A 21144-nucleotide genomic window follows, 5' to 3' on the forward strand; every position below is an offset into this window, starting at 1 on the left:
TAAAATAATATAAATGAAATATTTAATTGAACAAAATACATCGTTATTACTTTTTACAGTATATTTATTGTTGTTTAATGATTGTAATTATATAAGGAATAAAAAAAAAATGTTATTAACGAATTAGAAAACTTTTTTCTAAGCAATCAAAGTTTATTAGTTTTACTGCGCAAGCGCCAAAATCGAATCCTGATTTGCTTGTGAAATATCATATAAGTGCCGAAATATATTTATGGTGTAAATGATAAAAACACGTGTAGAATAATAATCATAAGAAAACTTTCGTATATTTTCCTTTTGTGACAGTACCTTTAAATGTATTTAATAATATATTGAAATCTTCGAAGTTTTAATTATATAAAAATTAATTCATTTTAATGTTAGTCGGTGTTTCAATATAATATTACGATTTATTTAAAAGAAAAAAAAAAAACGTAATATTTTTAATCAGTATTTAATTATCGATATAATATTAAATTATTTTACTTTCATTATTAAAGAAAGATCAATCGTACTATGTCGTTATATTTGTAAATTTATACATGTACGTTGAAAGAAGCGAATGTAATCTTCAGGGATACATCGATATTTTCTAATATTCTGAACAAGATGTCTACATTAATTTTGCGAACTATTAGTTGTTTAAATAAATCACCAAAGCATATTTTAAGTAAGGTACGTTAGATTTAATCATTGTCAATATATTTTATTTCATTGATGTAAGATAAATTTTTTTTTAGGTTAGGCAAATCAGCATATCAACTGTTCGTCGAGAAATATCGACCAATGTTGACAGAAAAAATAAAAAAAAATCTCCAATAACATGGAAATCTTTGACAGTTACCGCAGTTCTTGGAGGTGGTCTTTTATTATATTTATATTATTTGAAAAGAGAAAAAGAAAGGATAGAGATACGTGAAAGAAGACGACAGTTAGGAAAAGCTGCCATCGGTGGAAAGTTTGAGCTACTTGATAGCGAAGGGAGAACTGTTAAATCAGATGATTTCTTAGGACAATGGGTTTTAATTTACTTTGGTTTCACTCATTGCCCAGACATTTGCCCGGATGAACTTGAAAAATTAACACTTGTTGTAGATCAGTTAGGTAAATAGCATTGCTTTATAAAACGTTTGAGATTTTACGTTATTTTGTTCGTTTTAATTTTTTTTTTTTTTCTTTTTATTACAGAGAATGAATATAAGTTAAAAGTTCAACCACTTTTTATATCCGTTGATCCTGAAAGAGATACTCCTGCCATAGTAGGAAAATACATAAAAGAATTTTCACCTAAAATTATTGGCCTTTCTGGTTCTCCTGAGGCAATTGGAAAAGTTTGTAAAGCTTATAGAGTATATTATAGTAGTGGGCCTAAAGATGTGGACAATGATTACATTGTTAGTAAATTATTTTCTCAAACTATATTATGTATTATATAATGATCCATTTCATAAATAATATTTTCTATTTTAAGGTTGATCATACTATCATAATATACTTAATAGATCCAGAGGGTTTATTCGTTGATTACTATGGACAGACACATCAAGCTGAACATATAGTTAATAGCATAATAATTAATAAATCAAAATATGATCAATATGCAAAAAGTACAAAATAATTCTTTGCTATTGTAAATGATTATTGTACGTGTAACTGATTTTGTAATATAATTACTACTTATGTTACTGTTGAGATATTAATATAATAATTAATAATAAACATAATTTTTTTTTTCTTTTTAATTTTTTTTTATACAAGTAAAACCATAAGTGAACTTGCAATATTCTCATATTATCTTTTATGTTTCATTTTTCATAATTGTCAAAAAAAAATAAGGATAAATAAGTATAAAATATTCGCATGTTGATATAATAAGTTCAATAATTTTTGTCAACATATGTAGACATATATGAGGAAATTTAACTAGCATTGTAAGCAAGTTATGCAAGCCACAAAGAATACTAAACAGAAATACTAAGTGTACATAATTTTCTTAATTTTACTGCAACATTGACACAATAACGTTCACCATAATTTAATTTTATAAATTTAAATTTTACTTATAATTCTTTTTCTTTCTTTTTTCTTTTTTTTTTTTTCTTTTTTTTTTTTACATTGAACAAAGACAATTACGTAGATATCATTATGGTATAGAGAGCTCTTTGCCTATCATTTGAGCAAATGGCAATTCCATTGGTAAATAATATTTAATTAGTTTGGAGTATTGATATTGGCTCTAATTTGGTTTATGTAACGGGTAATTTGTTTCTTTGAATATGTCATCAAAAGACATTAGAATTACATAAAGATTGCACGTTATATAAATAATATTTTTCTAATTAAAGTGTCATCGATTACGATTTGTTAATTTCATCAATTTAGATTTATCATAGAAATGAATTTTCTTTTCAGGATAAAAGGTTTATATTCCTTCTAATATAATGAATGATATTTACTGTATAATTGGCAGCAATAGTAATCGATTCGCCATACTTATGTCGAACTATAAGGACGAATACATTTATATTGCATGATTAATATGACAAATTTGAATAAGAATAAATATCAATTATAATGAAGTTATAAATTTACGACACTAAGTTATAAATTAGGAACATGTACTTTTATACCACACGTTCGATAAATTCGTTCACAAATTCGAACCATGACATAAGTTATTTAAATATTAATATTTTCTTTTCTAAATATATTATTTTACATCTGTCAAGCATAATAAAAAAAAATATATATATAAGTATGTATATATATTCTTTTTTTTTTCCAAGTATTTGTATAAATCAAATACCATTGTGTCTTGAATTGATACACACACACACACACATATATATATATATGTATATATATATATATATATATATATATATATATATATGTATGTATGTATTCACTTTTACAAAACATTTTCTCGTTACAATAGTCCAACGAAGCATATTCCTTAATAAAACAATAATTCTCGAACGTTACACGATTGCGAGCATAGATACGACATGAGACTGTGCTCCGAGAGAAAGAAAGAAAGAGAGAGAAAGAGAGAGAGAAAGGGAAAGAGAGAGAGAGAGATCAAATGAAAGTTAAACGTGCTCTTTAAAAGTCTAATGCATAATAATAGTGTCAGTGATACGTATGATGTTGAAGATTGTGCAATTCGTAAGTAAGCTGACAACATTCCGAGTCACTCCATCTGTGCCGTTCACGAATCTTTTCCGCATTCATGGACATTTCGGACATCTAAAGAGATAATATAATATAAATATTATTATTAAATTAAAAGAAAAAAAAAAAAATAAATAAATAAACGATATCTGTACGATAACTCAAAAAATTTTGAACTTGGATATTTTATCGATATTAAATCATCAGACGTAATATTAAAAAGTATCGATAAATTATTTATTATGTATATACTTACATTCGAGGAAAACGATAGTAATGATTGATTTGTACATTTACTACAAAGCGGCGTAGTATGACTCATGATGCACTTATGATGATCCATCGATAGAACGTTGGATCTGTTCCCAATGACATCCAGGTAACCCCTGCTGCTAGCTAAACTACCTCCTCGCGTTCCAATATCTAAGTGATATCGTTTAATAATATTTATTATTTAGATATGTATATATAACAAAAAAAAAAAGAACGATGAGACCGAACATAATATTTACTATAGGAGAATTTATAAACGTGAGAAGATTTAGAAAGAGAGAGAAAAAAAAGTAAAAAAGTAGTTTAAATGGTACGTATTTGGAGTGGCTGCGTGGGATTTTTTCACACGACAGCCCGGTAGGATTAAAAGGACACCTTGTGTACTCGCCATCGAGTGCGTTGAACGATGAGCTTCGCGATCGTGATAGAAACATGGCCATTGTTTTGCCAACCATTTTGGTCTTTTACCACGTCGTCCAAATTTCGAGGTATTGCAACTGCATACACTACCCGATGGAATGGTGGGCCTTGAGTCGTATCGAAAGTGGTTCCATTTATTGCTTCTTAATGCTCTCGATATCTCGGCTCTAACTTCTCTGTTCATGAAACAATAGAGTACTGCTACGAAAAAGCCCTAACGAGAACGATAATACGTTTTTTATTAATTATATACATACATACATCCGTTTATAATGATATTTCTACGATCTATGAGAATATTACCTGGAACGAAGCGAAGAATTGATCGCAAAAAAGCCAAACTAGTTCTACCGTTTCATCGACCCCCATACTATAGGACATACCTAAGAAAATTGTATAATGTACTCCAAATAGTGGCACCAGAACCAAAGTACTTCTTGCCCATCGTCTGTGATCGTTTCAATAAGATTATTTCATACATTAAAATCTATTCTTTTGAAATAATTTATTTTTAACAGGACCTACTTGTATCTTTGAGTTTCCTCCGATACGGTGCACTTTAGCTTAGACAATAGTACACGTACGATGTTGACGAAGAGAACGAAATTAATCTGAGATGATACAAATAAGGAATATATATATATATATATATATATATATATTTTATTAAATTTATATATATATATTTTTTTAATTTATTTCATCTTACCAATATAGAAAGCATAGTCGGTATTCGAATCAATAAAAATAAATATGGATTTTGATTAGTCGTCCAACAAAAAGTATTCTCGTAGATAATCCTAGATATAATCCAAGATATTACAAATACCATTGGTAATCCTGAATAATACACAAAGTTAGCATATATTTATTAATGAAAAAGAAAAAGGGGAAAAAAAATGAAAGAAAAGAAAAAGAAAAAGAAGAAGAAGAAGAAAAAGTAACATTTCTTCGGATGAACAGTTAGAGATTCATCGTTAAACAAACTGACCCCATCCTAAGCCAACGTAAATGGCTATGCTCGAATTTGCGTCGGCAAACAGTGCCAGGAAGACTAAATTATGAAGATAAAGACCCTCCATGAGAATCCAGAAATAATTCGCCAATATGAAATATTGCCAGAAGCTGGTGAACATTTTGCAATTCCAATTACTTTCAGATTCGTTGTGGAGTAAATAATTTTCACCATCTTTGGTAAGGATGTCCGATGAAAGACCGATTCCAAATATGAAGAGAGTATCTTTTAATAATGCCATAGATGCTCGCATCATAAACGAAGCAAACGTGTGCATGTGTAACATGTTTCTTGGGCATCTCAATTTCCTACGTAAAAATCCAAAATATTTTTTTCCGTGAGGAAAAAAAAATTCAAAAAAGAAAAAAATTCAAAAAAAAAAAGAAAAAAGAATAAGGGAACTCGTTGAAACATCATTTCAAACAATTAGATTCTCATTAAAAAATTATACTTACTTAATAATTGCAAGAATGCAAAATGCTATAATTAGCGTGAATAAGGATACACTATATCCCACTTTTGAAATGGCTTTCAGTATGGGGAAATACTTCTGTAAGAACAGTAAAGAGAAAACGATTCACATATCTAATTTTATTAAAATTAAAATAGAAAGACGTAAGTTAAGTATACAGAGAAAATTATATTACTATTTCATGATATCAATCAACCCGGTAGTGGTATTAATAACCATAAAGCCACAGTTCTCTCTTAATTTATATACTTTCACTTGAATTCATATACGGCTCGCTTACCTTAATAAGAGTGACATTGTTCGAGTGAACACCCGGTATGTCCATTACAACTGTAACTGATTGTGTCGTATAGCACTGCGTGTAATTGCTCCAAGTGCTATTTGTCTCGGAACTCCAGTACCATTCGCCGTTAGACATGCATTGCCTCGTTGCATTCCCCTAATAGATGATTTATATTGAATCTTTTTTCGATGCTTTCGCAGTTTTCACTTTTTCTTTTTTTTTTTCTTTCTTTTCTTTTCTTTCTTTTTTTTTTATCACGATTATATACAGTCAGATAATAGATTATTACTATTATTATTATTATTATTATTATTATTATTATTATTATTATTATTATTATTATTATTATTATTATAAATTTCTAGAGACGATTCAAACCTTAGTATCGAATCCTACGATGTAATCAGGACAAGAATGAACGGCCATTTCACCTGATGGAGTAGAAGGCCAACAAATTATTGCATCCCAAATCTCAGGGCACCATCCTAAACGCAAACAGAAAATCTTTAGAACGAACAAACGATGATTATACGATTACAATTAATGTTTATTAACTGGAAATAAAGGTAAATGAATATCGATTTTTTCCAATTCTCGAGAGAGAAAAAAAAGGACAAAACAAAAAAAAAATTAATTTTATAACACAAAGGGAACGTGCATTGTATAAAAATATATTTTTAAGAAAAGTTTTATCTCGTTGTTCTCGAATTGATTTCAGGATTTAATTATTTTTCGAAATTATTAAACGTAAAACGCTCGGATTTATTCGTCCATAGTGCGAATGTAACGTTGGTAAAGCGAATTTCTAATTTTATGGAATGAAAAAGGGGAAAAGTTTTTTAACGAAGATTAATTGTAATGAAAAAATTGATTGAATACGATTTATGAAAGCAACGATTACCTTCTTCGATTAACGGATTAATTTAATTTTTTAATTTTGACTCAAGTGAACTAAAATTAAAGGCTAAGTTTATCGAATGATGAACAGATGATCAATAAATAATTAATGTACGATTATTTTGATTAACATTTAATTAATTATATAGAGTCAAAGTTTATTCGATTAATCTTTTTAAAGTTCTACTAAATGAAACTTTTGAAAGTGTTCTAAACTCATAGGAAGTTCATTACGAATCGTTGATTGAAGACTTGGAAGTAGGATTATAAAGATTTGACTGTAGGATAATACAAAAGGTTTGAAAGGTAGAAGCGAGTATCTTTCGAGGGGAATACTTTTAAGGTAATCTTTAATAAAACGATCGATTAGATCAAATATATTATATATCTATGTATGTACCTTTCGCCGTAATACTTCCATTTTGACAAAATATTCTTTGTCGCTCGCGCCATTTCTCTTGCAAATTGCGCTGATCGTTGTTGATTTCCTCCTATATTTATAATAATAATAATATACACAATATTATTAATATTAATAATTACGATTAATTAAATTTAATTATATAATTTTGCTATATATTTTCTAAAAGATTTAAGAGTTAAAGATTAGAATAATATATACATATATATATATATATATATATTATTATTATTATTATTATTATTATTATTATTATTATTATTATTATTATTTAATTGTGATAAAAAGAGAAAATATAGAAATGTAAATAAGATAAACGTGTACATTTCCAAAGTTACAAAAATGCACATCGCGTTCAAGCGAAACGAACGTGTACCTACGTGTTCGGTTTACTGAATGTTAAAAGAATTTGTAAAGTAAGTACCCTCCCCATGTTATTAAGTTTTTCTTCTTCTTCATTCTTTCTCTTTTGCTGATTTTTTTCTTTATTTATTCTTTCTTCCTTCCTTTTTCTTTTTCTCTTTCCCTTCCCTTGTTTTTCTTTCTTTCTTTCTTTTTATGAAGAGATGAAACGTAAGAAAAGCATCCCTCAATTCCCTTATTCTGCTTTTACACGACACGATTTTATGAAGTAGCCATGATTATTCTAGGTCGCTTCACTTAAAATAAACTCGTCAGATAACGTACGCTGTTTTCTGGTGCTATTGCCGTTACGCAATGACGTTCTCAAATATTAAATATATAATAAAATATTAAGGAAAAAAAAAAAGAAATATAAAATATTATAAGATATTAGAAAGAACAAAAAGAAAAATATCTCTAACGTTTTTTTGTTAATTTTTGTTCCTTTTCTTTTTTCTCCTTCTTTTTTCTTTTATATATATATATTTTTTTTTTTTTTTTTTTTTTTTTTTTTTTTATATTTTTAGATATAATCAATCACTCAATAATCTTTATTAAATGAAAAGATTGAAGGGACGTTATATTCTTCGTTGAGATTCTTGTAAAAAATCCTAACAATAATTAATATACGCGGTAAGTATTGAACTAATTGAAGCTAATCTCGTTCTTTGAAGCTAATCTCATTCTTTGAAGCTAATCACGTTCGAGATTTCTTTTTATTTATTTATTTTTTTTTTCTTTTTCACAAGAATTGTAAATCGTGTGGAACAACGACGTTAAAGATTCTCAAAGGTAAATCCATTTCCACGAAAGAGTCGGTCACGAATATGAATTAACTTGGATAATTTTGTGTATGTAAAGAGGTTTTGTATGTGTATGGCGTAAGCCCATACATAATGATGATTAATTGCAATTTTACGTCTACAATTTCTCATAGTCACATATATACATATATATATATATATATCATAGTGATAATACCATTTACAAATAATTGAAAGAAAAAATTAATTAAATAATGTTTCTGTTAATAAAAGTTTTATTCGAAAATGAAAGAGAAACAAAGAGATGGAAAGAGAAAGAGAGAGAAAGAGAGAGAGAGAGAGAGAGAGAGAGAGAGAAAGAAAGAAAAACAAAGAAATATTTTCTTCGACGAAAAACTTTTCTTCTTGAAATTTGTATTCCTCAAATATCTAACCGATAACGCGCATCTGTTGTTCCCGTGAATAAAAATCGCGTATGACGGTGGTTTTGGAAAATTAAATTCCTTTCTACCCTTTCGTGATGAAAACTTACCGAACAAATGTTGTATAACTTTCGACGAGTTTAACTTTACCATCGATTTATAGAATATATATATATATATATATATATATATATATATATATGTATATATATATATGTATAAAATATGTATATATCACGTCTCAGTTTGACAAATACTACAAGCCGAAATTGAGAGATCAAAAATATGAAATTTAAAAATGAATGATGCGTGTACAGATTTTAATGCGTATATATGTGCATATGCGTGTATTTTTGCGTTAGTATTTACACATAGCTATGTTTGGGAAGCCATGAAACTAATTTCGTTTTCCGCGTGACGGTTTCTACGGGAAAATTCCGAAAATGCATTTATAAATCAAACTCGGCTTTATACTTCCGGTATTTTGATCCCTTGCGAAATACATAGAGCGATTTTACGACCAAACCGACGATATCGTATATCGTATTAAATCGATTTGCGAAGTTGCGCAAGATCGATCACGCTTTTTAATTTTTTATTAAAGGAAAAAAAAGAAAGAATGAAAAAAACAACATCGACAACAACAGCATCGATAGTAACAACAACAACAACAACAACAACAACAACAACAACAACAACAACAACAACAACAATAATAATGAAATCTAGGAAACCACGGAAAGAACGAGTTTTATAATTTAATTAAATCCTATAACGAAACGCGATACTTCAAAGATTCTTCGTCGTCGTTGTTGCTTCAGAAAGATAGAAAGAGAAAACAATATGTGCATGTATGTGTGTGTACACATATATTTTATCGACTGACGCCATTATTTGCAATATTTAATCGAAGAAATAAACAATGGTTATCAAAGGATTCCATCAGTCGTTTCGACAACGAACTAAAATAACTAAGAGAAGAAGAACAGTGGATTTATTTTTCTATTTCTTTTTTCTTTTTTCTTTTCTTTTCTTTTTCCTTTTTTTTTTTCCTTTAATATTTTTTTCCAATTTTATTTCTTTTTCTGCTTCCCTTCCGTTTTCCCTCAAATTGTTCGATCTTTCTTGTTATCGTTTGATAACTCCGATATCTCGTTCGATGCTTCATCTCATCTAGAAGCAAATAGAATATTGTGATAGTAAAGGCAAAAGGGTCGAGAAAGTTTGTTTCTTTTCTGGTCGAAATGTGAACCTTGCCTCGAGCGAAAGGGTTACTATTTTATTTTTTTTCCTTTTTTTTTTTACATCCTTTTTTTTTCCTTTTTTCTTTTTACTCGATAAATCCAAGCTAATTCTCTCTCTCTCTCTCTCTCTCTTTCTCTCTCAATCTCGTTTTTTCTCTTCGTGTATTTTTTTTTATTATATACATGATCTTTTATTAGCGACATCGATGAGAGAATTTTATCGATATCCCTGCGAGTATGTTTGAAATGCGAGATGTAATATGTATATAAAAAAAAAAAAAAAAATAACAACAACAATAACAACAAAGAAAGAAAAAAAAAAAAAAGAAAAAGAAACAAATGTATTTGATCTTTTTCTATTTAATTCGCAAAGCGCAAAGCATTTTACAAAAGCAAAATTATTATCATCCCTATAATATTTATCATTTAATAGATATTAAAGCGTATAATTCAATGAACGATTACTTACTATTGCTTCCATAACGTTTGGAACGATCCCTTCTTTCTCTTTTTTCTCTCTCTCTCTCTCTCTCTCTCTCTTTATCTCTCTCTATTTCTCTCTCTCTCTCTCTCTATCTCTCTCTTTCTCTTTCTCTCTTTCTCTCTCGGTCTTGGATAATTCTCTTCTTGCTGACTCTGAAATATCATTTCATCGATTAAACACTAAACCAAACCGTTCGAATAATGAGACGTTTAACGACGTTATGATTAATAAATTCCAAAGTATCCGATCAATTAATTTAACGATAGTACATGTATCACGATCGATTGGTTTGAAAATTTTCTTGGATAATGAAAATGCAAATATTATTTCGTGACAAATATATCATCCGAAGAAATAATTTTAATCGATTAAGAATTAATTGAAGTCTCGATTTAATCGAATAACTTATTATTAAACGTATAACAATTAAGATCGAAACTTTCTATGCTTTCTTAGGTACATAAATATATCATATAAGTACTTACCTAATTATTTATTTCAGTAAAAGAATAAATATCTATCTTATATATTATTATTATTATTATTATTATTATTATTATTAATTATGAATGATTATATTATCGTACTTTCGATCTTTTCAATAATCAATTACTATGATTACATATTAAAAAAAGATAATATTTACGCGATATTCGATTTTAAATATCAAAACGTCTTTCGTTCTTATCGATGATAAGCACTTTTAAATTTCATAAATTCTATCTTACTTATAGTAAAATTGATTCTATATATATATATTTTTTCTATATATATATATTGAATATATTTATTCTATATATATATTTTACTATATATATATATTGATTCTGTATATATATCATATATATATATATATGATATATATACAGAATCAATATATATATATATATATTATTAAATACAGGTAGAGTTATGTATTGGTTGTACTAAGTTATTTGACATTTATAATAAACCTATTAAAAGTTCGATATTAGTCTTGGGGGTATGTATGATCCAGTGATCATATCGTGAATATAGAGTATCGTTCAATTTGGCACTCCTTTTTTGTCGAAAGAGAAAAAAAAAAGCGAAAAAAGATGATATCTTTCTTGAACTGTGATGCCACGATGAAAAAAAATCTCAATCTGGCAAACCAACGTCAACCATTGGACACACCTTATGTTTGTTTTTTCATTAGTATCTCCACCCTATCGTTATCGGTTAGAAAATTTATCAAGATATATATATATATATCTTGATAAATATATATATATATCTTATATAAATATAAGATATATATATATAAATATATATATATATCTTATTCTATTTCGATCGGTGAGACTATAAAAATTATCGTCAAGGGATAAAATCGATTTTGCAAATTAATTTAATGCTTATGCATTTTTGCATCATTGACATTAAAACGATATAAACGATAGAAATGTTTCATTAATGAACGTTTACGCTCATTATGGAAAAAAAAAAAAATGAGAACACGATTAAGTCACAAATTAATTTTTATATTAGCAAAATGATTGAACGTCGTTTGGATTGAACTTTATTCGATTAGAATCTAAAATCCGTTTGACCTACGACACATGATTCATGACTTATTATAGACATCAAAAAGCCAACCCCTTTCAACCTTATCCACCCACTCATCATGGTGGTCGTCAAGAGTTCTCGAGTGCTCCACGTGATATTGCTTACATTACATTTGTAACATTAAATTTCTAATGTTGGTATAAAAATATCTTAGGGCTACTAATAAAATTATGTATATATATATATATATATATATATATATATATGTTGTATGTATGTATGTATGTATATATGATTCTACATATGTATGTATGTGGTTCCATTATTTCTAAAAATTTTTTATGGAAAAATATCGAAATCGAACGAAACTATTTGACGATTATAGAAAATTTTTATTTTTAATTTCTTCTTTTTTTTTTTTGTATTTTTTTATTATCCTTTTTTTTCCTATGAAGATCTTTTTCTCTTTCTCCCTCTCTCTTTTTTTTTTTTATCTCCTTTGAAAATCTCCATTTTATATGATACGATCGGATCTTAAATAATTTCGATTCATTCCCGATTGATAATATTAACAACGATGAAAAAACAAATCCGATAAAGTATTTTATTTCTTTTTTGTATAATACCATACAATTATACAAAAATCCATATATATATATATATATATATATATATATATATATATATATATATATGTATATAGATGAAAGATGTTTCGTTGATTCGCGTTGTGAATGTGAATGGTAGCGTGACGAAATCGAGAAAGAGGAAAGCTTGTTATATTAAAAACATGAAACATTACTATTGCGAATATCAATGTCTCTCAAAGGGTTTGTTTGAATCCACTGCGTCTAAAACAGCATCGATCGGTTCTTTTGCATATTCATAACGTTGAGAAAAACTTTCTCTTTAGACGAATCTTTCAATTTTTATTTAAATCCAAATGTACATATTTATTATATAAATGCATGCATGTGTGTGTGTGTGCGTGTGCGTGCGTGTATTTATATATAATATCAATAAAACTTTTCGATCATTTTTTTTTCTCTTTTATTATTATACTTGAACGTTCACGTGAATGGAATATTGAAAAAATAAAAGATGTTTCATATCTCCAATACGTACATGTACGTATAAATCTAAAACTTTAAATACACGTAATTGTGAGAAATTACGGCATATTAATTATTAACAATATAAAAAAGATATAATCGTTAAATATATTATATTTCGATAAAATGAATTAATCAATTTTTACTTTGTCCATGGATTATAAATTTTCATAGTTAACGAATTCTATTTATATACGATTATATATAAAAAAGTACTTCTGATGATATTAAAAATCTCTTTTTCGAGATTTTTCAAATTAATTTCTTCCTCTTTCCGTTGGAGAATGTAAAATTACATGCTTAATTAGAAAAATCTTATAAGTTTCGAAAAAGAGTAATTGATTTTTAAAATCGCTTAAGAACTTTTGATCGATCATTCTACTTTTTCTTCTATATAAATTGATATCTCTCTTTGTGTGTGTGTGTGTGTGTGTAAACTATATAAAAACATTGAAGGATTACCATGATCGTTAGAATTAGAAATTGTACGATCGACAGTAACGATAATAATGTAAAGTATTAATGGGGGTTAAACAAAGGGAATCGAACTTGAATTTCAGCGAAAACTGCTTATAGTTGAAACGCATTAAATAGAACTTTATCTTAGGGATACAGAAATTTACGAAAGTATGTATACATACATTGATATATATATATATATATATATATATATATCCATGTGATACGTGACCTCTTTCAGATGATATGGTGCAACGAAAGCCCAGAAGTGTGCATCAGTGGCTTCGCGAATCCACTTGTCGTAAATCCGCCAGATAAGGGTGAGATTTATTCGAGTATGGGATGATGCAGTCATAGTACTCTCTCTTTCTCTTTCTCTCTCTCTCTCTCTCTTTTTCCTTCTCTCTCCCTCTCTCTCTCTCTGTTTCTGTCTCTCTCTCTCTCTCTCTCTCTCTTTCTCTCTCTTTCTCTCTCTTTCTCTCTCTTTCTCTCTCTTTCTCATCAAATTTTCATTGAACGACATTCGTTAAAAAAAAAAAAAAAAAAGAGAATTCAAACTAAAAAGTTCTCTAATCGTAAATCTCCTTATTTCCTCGAACAGTTTGCGTGTGACAGTATTCCATGGGATTATGTGTAATTCCATTAAAAGAAATGAACAGTAAAATAAAAAAAAAAAAGATAAAAAATAAAAGAAAAAATAAAATAAAATAAAAAATAAGATACGCATTAAATATATTAGAACGTAAAAGATAGAAAAGTAGAGATAAGTTCATCCGATCACATGGTACCCACACATTTTTCCTTTTACCCTCGTAAAAATCACTTTTATCTTAGCCATTATATTTTCGTTACACGACGATACAGACGGCGCTTTAATACTCCTTATCGGGAAAATATTTTCGTTTGCGTTGCAAAGTAACGGTGAAAATAGAGAGACAAAGAAAAAAAAAAGAGAGAAAGAGAGAGGAATACCTTGAATATTTCCCAAGGTGTTTGTCCTTTCAGTTCTCTTGATATCGAACGATGACTTGGGAAAAACGACATCGAAATTCATGTTCTAGGAAAGATCGTAAATAAACTGTCATATTGAAAATTGGCACATACATGCATGCATACATACATATATATGTATGTATGTATGTATGTACGTATGTATATGTATATACCATCATCGTTCGTCTTCTTTTCGCCTTATATTTCTTTCTTTCCGTCACCTATTTCTCTTTCGATCGTTTAAGGATAATAAGGGTGACCTCATACAATATTGTTGACCAATAAAGCACAATCTCATCGTCTCGTTATTGAAGAAAAAAAGGAAAAAAGAAAGAAAAAAAGAAAAGAAGGGAAAAAAGGTACTTGATTTAGGCCAAGGAACTTTATTTTTTTTTTTTTCCCCTTTAATAACGTTAGAACGGATCATCCTACGGGCTTCTTATTATTTCTTCTTCCTCTTCTTCTTCTTCTTTCATATCTTAAATCCGAGCCAGTATATAAATAAATACATATGGTATGATATGAAACAGGACGTTGATCCATATCTACGATAACTTGCATTTATCGTTTCACCCAATTTTTCAATGTATTCGTGCAACTCCGTATCCGACATTAAAGTTACGAGGAAGTTATTTAATGCGTTCCCGTAAACTATCCTTAGCAGGATGTCGTCGTTAAAATAGATAGAGATGGAAAGAGAGAGAGAGAGAGAGAGAGAGAAAGAGAGAAAGAGGGTGGGTGAGAAGGAGAAAACAAACATGGCGTTAATTAAATGATGACGTATGTAGTTCTCTCAGTAGATCGGATTAATTGCCATTTAGGTGGAACCCTAAATAAGTCGATCAATACATAGGAATATTTTGTTGTTTGTTTCCTATCGTGGTCTCTTTTGTGTTACTATAAGACAGATCCATGTAATTTTCACGTTAACACAATTTATGCGAATTGCGGAATATGATATTTTTTTCTCGACAATTTTCTTATATCGTTTCATCGATTAAACATATTTTACATATTTTAAAATCTACTATATCATATATTATGTTTTACAAATTATAAAGAATATATATATATATATATACATATGTGCATATTTACGTGTGTACATAAATATAACTTTAAGAAAAGGCAATTAATCGATAACTCATAACTGATAACTGATAACTTTGAAAAAGTTTCAAGAGAAAATGTCCTTGAACATCATGTCGTCGTTGGTGATCAATGTGCTAATTGATTCACTTCGTAAAGTGTCATCTCTTAATTAATATCCAAGAGAGAGAGAGAGAGAGAGAAAGAGAGAGAAAGAAAGAGAATAAGAAAGAGAGTGAGAGAGGGAGAGAGAGAGAGAGAGAGATAACAAAGGCGCGGTACATCCTAACACAATATACTTATTGCCTGTACCAATATCTTCATAGTGAAAAAGAAATCAAAACGTAAATTCACTTACTTTCTCTCTTTTTTCTACTCTCTCTTTCTCTCTCTCTCTCTTTCTCTCTCTCTCTCTCTCTCTCTCTCTCTCTCTCTCTCTCTCTCTCTCTCTGTCTCTCTCTCTCTCTCTTTTTTTCTTGCTCGTTAACTGTACTCAAATAATAATGAGATGAAAGAAATATAGGAATTTGCGGTCACACCTTGTGTTATACTATGTCGCAGTTTTCCTGAATAAACGTGCGCCAGGAAAATTATGGAATTCCAGGAAATATTGTGCGGGGAGATGCAATTAAAAAATATACGCAACTAATTTTTGACGTATTAATCTTTCTCGAGAGAAAATTAATCTCTACTGTAATCTTATATATTATATATTATATTATATTTTTTATGTTTTGTTCTAATAAAAATAATATGTTTTAAAAATATAAAATCATTAAAACAACTTAACGCTCAATCTGTTTATATATTATATATATATTATATATATTATTATTATATATTATATATATATATATAATTTATATATTATATATACATACACATATATGTATATGTATACAGTACGCCCACATATTTCGAGAAAATTACAAAAAAGAAAATGCCATAACGATCTAAACAAGAAGCAATTAATTTCATTTTGGTATCAACATTTCCTTGCTAATAAATTGAACTAATCATGATATGAGATCACTGGGGAAAATATACCGACAGGCTATTATCTCCAATGAGCTGACGAAAAAATTGCCCAATTTTTTATTTCAAATATTTTTTTATTGTTATTATAAATTAAGAAAATCAAAAGACAAAGGAAAAAAAATTTCTTTATCACAATAGCTCGATAGAACAAAAATCTATATTCCATAGAAACTATTCCAAAATGTTGCGAGAAATTATTAGGTATTTGTCTGTTTCCTTTTTTCTTTCCTTTATTTTTTCTTTTTTAGATATATCAAATTATTTCACAATTATTTTATAGAATGAAATATTCCGTTCGTATTATTAAAGTGTATATCTTTTGAACGATGAGATCGATTAAAAAAAAAAAAAAAAAAAGAAAAAAAAAATAAATAAATAAATAAAAAATTTCTCCGATGAACGACAAAATATATCAATATATGCTATGCTTTCTTTAAAATCTAACGTTCTAACGTTTTTCCCTTCCTCCGTTTGTTTTTCTTATCCTTTTTTTCTTTTTTAATTTTACCCTTTGTGTGTTTTATTTACGAACATCTCTTGTAATGAGAAAGTTTAATCGAACCACAAGTATTATTGCATCATGTGGATATAAAGTAAAAAGCATTGCAAATAATGAAACATATAAATAATATCTTGGTGATGTTTGTTGTATGTATCTTGAAATTCTTATTGCTATTCTGTCTTCCCTAGAAATATCCTTGTCAGGATAAGAGAATATCAAGCGTATGATAAAGAAAAAAAAGAGCTTATTGAAAACATATTACGTGAAAACATATTATTGATTATCTTGTTGGTTCAAGGTCGACCATAAAAAGAGAGAAATATATATATTATGCATATATATATATGTATATAAAGAGAGTAAGAGAGATGGCAACTTAGATCGATCATGATCTTTATTATCGATCGATCGATCGATCGATGAGAATCGAAAGATTTAAGTATAAAGAGTAGTTCTCAAAGAAATAGCGAGTTTCTTCTAACTGATCACCACGGAGAGATCACTCTCATCGGGGGACTCATTAAACCAATACTTTAAGTCGATTTTTAAAACTAATGTAAGTGGAATAATAAATCGTAGAGATCAATATAACTTGACATTCTCTCTTACTTTTCTTTTCTTTTCTTTATTCTTCCTTCTTAATTCTTTCTTTTCTAATTCTTTCCTTTCTATTTTCTTTTTAGCCGCACTTCGCTTTTTCTTTTTTTTCTCTCTCTTTTCAACTTGAAAAAAAAAAGAAAAAAAGAAAAACAAGAAAAAAATTCAAAATTAAACGCGATTAAATATCATCGATGATATTTCTGCAACAATGAATTAATTTAATCGTACTTAAGATAATCTAATGTATTTCGTCTAATCGTAATTCATTGTTGCTAAAGCACATAAATGAACACGTTAATACGTATACATATGTATATAGTTTGAATACATAGGTAGATATATATATATATATATATATATATATATATATATATATATATGCAAATGCAGATATCTGTTCTAATCAGTTGCTAGAAATCCATTGTGACAGATAATTAGATTCTCTCACATCGTTTGAATGAAATATTAAGCTTGGTATTTCTCTTAATACTATGATAACGAAAAGGAAAACGTTGAAGTAAGTAAGTGGAATACTTAGCGATGGATTCTAATCTTTTTAAAAGCTTCTATGTAAAAAAAAAAAGGCATTTGATGAGAAAAGAGAGAGAGAGAGAGAAAAAAGATGTATCGTTCAAGGAAAATATTTATCCCTTATCCTTTTATCTTTTTATGCACTTAACAAGATCGTTCATAAGAAACGAAAAAATTAGTATAATAAATAATGACAATCGTTTAATCAAATCGACGTTCTCGAAAAATATTACAAATGATAGAAAATGAGTGAAATCATTGATTCGTATGACATTACGACGGTAAATAAAAGGATTGGGTGGATAAAAAATTCTTCGATGATTTTCAAAAATCAATTACTATTTTTTTGCTTTTTTTTTTTTCTTTTTTTTTTTTCATTTTGTAAACTCTACAATGTAATTTCAATTAGACATGCAGTTTTATGTGCTATCCTTGTAATTTTATAATCTGCAAAAGAAAAATAAAAAAAAGAAAAATAAAAAAAAAGGGAAAAGAAAAAGAAAATTAGCTTTAAAATGTTCAATTGATCTTCAACGTAAATCCAGTCGTTTCGTAAAAGAGTATAATAAATTTTTGAACTGATCTAGAAAATTTAAGCTCGACTTAATATTATTTTATTAATATCTTGTAAGCTCGGAGATTTCTCGTTAATCGAGACGAGGAAGAGGACAAGAGGATGGATTTTTTTTAGTGGGTCTAAATAAAAGAAGAAAAAATCAAAAAAAAAAAAAAAAAAAGAAAATAAAAGAAGAAACAAAAAAAGGAAAGAAAAAAAAATTGTCATTCTGACGACACTTTTTACGACTGTTCTGTCGGACAGATTACAAATCCAAAGACAAATATTTTCTCTTTTAATGCATGCGAACGTTTAAACGATCCATCCTGTTAGGCTGCTTACTATGATTGAATCGTGTAAGTGGATCTTCGATTATTATTAATACCGTACTATGTCGTTCGTTAAAATATCTCTTTTTGTACGTAATAACGTACGTGCAAACGTCTGCGTGTTACTTGAAAAACAAAGGAAAAAAAAAAAAAGAAAAAAAATAGAAAGGCTCGAAGAAAAAAAGATCGATAAATTTTTCCATATTCCCCTACCCCGCACCTCACAATTCCTTCTTCTCTTTAATGAAACATCGTTCCATGAACGACAGTTTTGATTCAGATTTTTCTGAATTATTCATTGTTAGTCGTACTCGGAAATAAGTTCTTCTTTTTTTCTCTCTCTTATTCTCTCGCTTTTTTTTTCATTTCCTTTCGTTTATTTATTTTTTCTTTTTCTTTTCTTTTTTTTTTTTTTTTTTTATATAGTAACGCGACATATATTTTTTTTTTTATATAAATTATCCATCTCAATTGTAGGATTATTGAGTATTAATAAAAATTCATTTTCAGACAATTAAATGTTGTCAGCGTTTAATATTTAATTCTATTCATTGTCGTTCAAAAGAATTTATCGGAGAAATTGAATATTTATTAATTAATGTTTCATCTTTTGACGAACGAAATTATAAATCAGGTGTTCCTTTTTTTTTTTTTTTTCTTTTCAAATTACGTTAAACGATAGAAATTACGAATTGTAAATGTTTTGTTAAAAAAAAAAAAAAAAAAAAAAAAAAAAAAGAAAAAAAAGAAAAGAAAAAAGAAAAAAGAAAGAAAGAAAGAAAAAAAAAGAAAGCAAGAAATATTCCTTTTTATTTATTTTTTTTCTCTTAGAATATCGCGTGTTTCCAATTGTGCGAGCTTGTTAATGCGAAGACGAAAATATTTAATCAAGTTAATGTGTCTGACCATGTTCGAGTCATTACCACTGTGTCGCGCCCTTCAAATGAAAGTGAGAATGAGTTAAAGTAATCGGAACCATATGAATATACATATGTACGACACATACGAGACATTAATTTAATATGTGATATCGTAACATACACCGAAAGTTGTAAACGATGATATATGACTGACGCCGAGCGTAGGCAGATCAACAAGTTGTTTGAACAAACCTTGTTGTCGTAATATTAACGTAAAAAACTCGAAGACTTTGTTGTCTGATTGTGAGAAGATAATTTAAAATTAGCATATTTCGTTCCAAGTTTTACTAAATTCAAATTAAGTTTATTTATGTATTTTTCTCTTCTTCTTTTTTTTTCTTCTTTTGTACTTTTATAAATAATTTAAGAAATTAAACGATAAAATATTTTTCTTCTTATTCGATAATGAAAATATTAGATGATGTGTGTGTGTGTGTGTGTGTGTGTGTATGTGTGTGTGTTCATGCGTGTGTAGGAGCGTGCATGTAAAATACTGTTGTTGTTTATTTAGATAGAAAATATAGAAAAATATTTCATAATAAACAAATTACTCTCTTACGGCGTTATTTATTTAGATATAAAATATCAAACGTTTTCGTACGAGAGCAAAAAAGATACTACAATATTATTTATTTAGATATAAAATGTCGAATGTTATCAAATTTGAAAGAAAAAAAAAAGAAAAAAAAAAAGAAAATATTACAATTTTATTTCTTTTGATATAAAATATCGAACGTTTTCAAAACAAAAAAGAAAAAAATTACTATAACGTGGTTTATTTAGATATGAAATATCAAACTCTATTTCAATAAAAAAAGAAAAAAAAAAAAAAAAAAACAATAGTGTATATTATTTATTTAGATATAATTTATCAAGCATTTTTTTCAATTCTGAAAATTACCAATGTTATTTATATTCAATTGACCAATTTAATATAATAATTAACGATATAGAAAATTTGTCGAATGTTGCTTGTTCATCGGCATTTAAGCTTTTTTATCAGGTACGAATTTCATGAATATACATTAGAAACGTAAGACCAGCGATTCGACAAACAATTTTCTTAGGATTAGCATTCCAAATCTTGATGCGTCGCGTCAAGTCACGTCACGTCACGTCACGTCACGTCACGTCACGACATTTTACAACTTTTTAATTGAAAAAGATCAATTCTTCATTTACATTTTCGTAGCAGTCAAAGATATTAAATACATCGT

The 21144-nt window shown here is 27.8% G+C and overlaps 2 protein-coding genes across 13 annotated transcripts in view; one reads left to right on the forward strand and one right to left on the reverse strand.

The window, feature by feature from the left end:
* The first annotated feature begins 413 nt into the window (after positions 1 to 413).
* On the forward strand, positions 414 to 1734 carry LOC124949976 (protein SCO1 homolog, mitochondrial). Its single transcript, XM_047495956.1, has 4 exons — positions 414 to 675; positions 741 to 1104; positions 1189 to 1394; positions 1472 to 1734. The coding sequence occupies exons 1-4, from the start codon at positions 610 to 612 to the stop codon at positions 1616 to 1618; spliced, it is 783 nt and encodes a 260-aa protein (XP_047351912.1). The 5' UTR covers positions 414 to 609; the 3' UTR covers positions 1619 to 1734.
* LOC124949971 (parathyroid hormone/parathyroid hormone-related peptide receptor-like) overlaps positions 596 to 21144 on the reverse strand; it is a 24550-nt gene continuing 4001 nt past the window's right edge. For 4 of the 12 annotated variants that reach the window (XM_047495931.1, XM_047495933.1, XM_047495929.1 and 1 more), the window contains 13 exons: positions 10257 to 10423; positions 9332 to 9716; positions 6935 to 7025; positions 6016 to 6122; positions 5635 to 5793; positions 5338 to 5432; positions 4859 to 5202; positions 4577 to 4707; positions 4393 to 4478; positions 4171 to 4315; positions 3823 to 4081; positions 3431 to 3597; positions 596 to 3249 (listed from right to left, as the gene is read on the reverse strand). In XM_047495931.1, the coding sequence (XP_047351887.1) occupies positions 3133 to 3249; positions 3431 to 3597; positions 3823 to 4081; positions 4171 to 4315; positions 4393 to 4478; positions 4577 to 4707; positions 4859 to 5202; positions 5338 to 5432; positions 5635 to 5793; positions 6016 to 6122; positions 6935 to 7025; positions 9332 to 9412 (1782 nt within the window). In that variant the 5' untranslated portion in view covers positions 9413 to 9716; positions 10257 to 10423 and the 3' untranslated portion in view covers positions 596 to 3132. Of the gene's footprint in view, positions 3250 to 3430; positions 3598 to 3822; positions 4082 to 4170; positions 4316 to 4392; positions 4479 to 4576; positions 4708 to 4858; positions 5203 to 5337; positions 5433 to 5634; positions 5794 to 6015; positions 6123 to 6934; positions 7026 to 7331; positions 7797 to 9331; positions 9717 to 10256; positions 10424 to 21144 lie in introns of those variants that run through there. The other 8 variants (XM_047495934.1, XM_047495935.1, XM_047495936.1 and 5 more) reach the window with 8 other exon arrangements.

This window comes from Vespa velutina, chromosome 6 (assembly GCF_912470025.1).
Source record: "Vespa velutina chromosome 6, iVesVel2.1, whole genome shotgun sequence".
In the NCBI taxonomy this organism is placed as follows: Eukaryota; Metazoa; Arthropoda; class Insecta; order Hymenoptera; family Vespidae; genus Vespa; species Vespa velutina.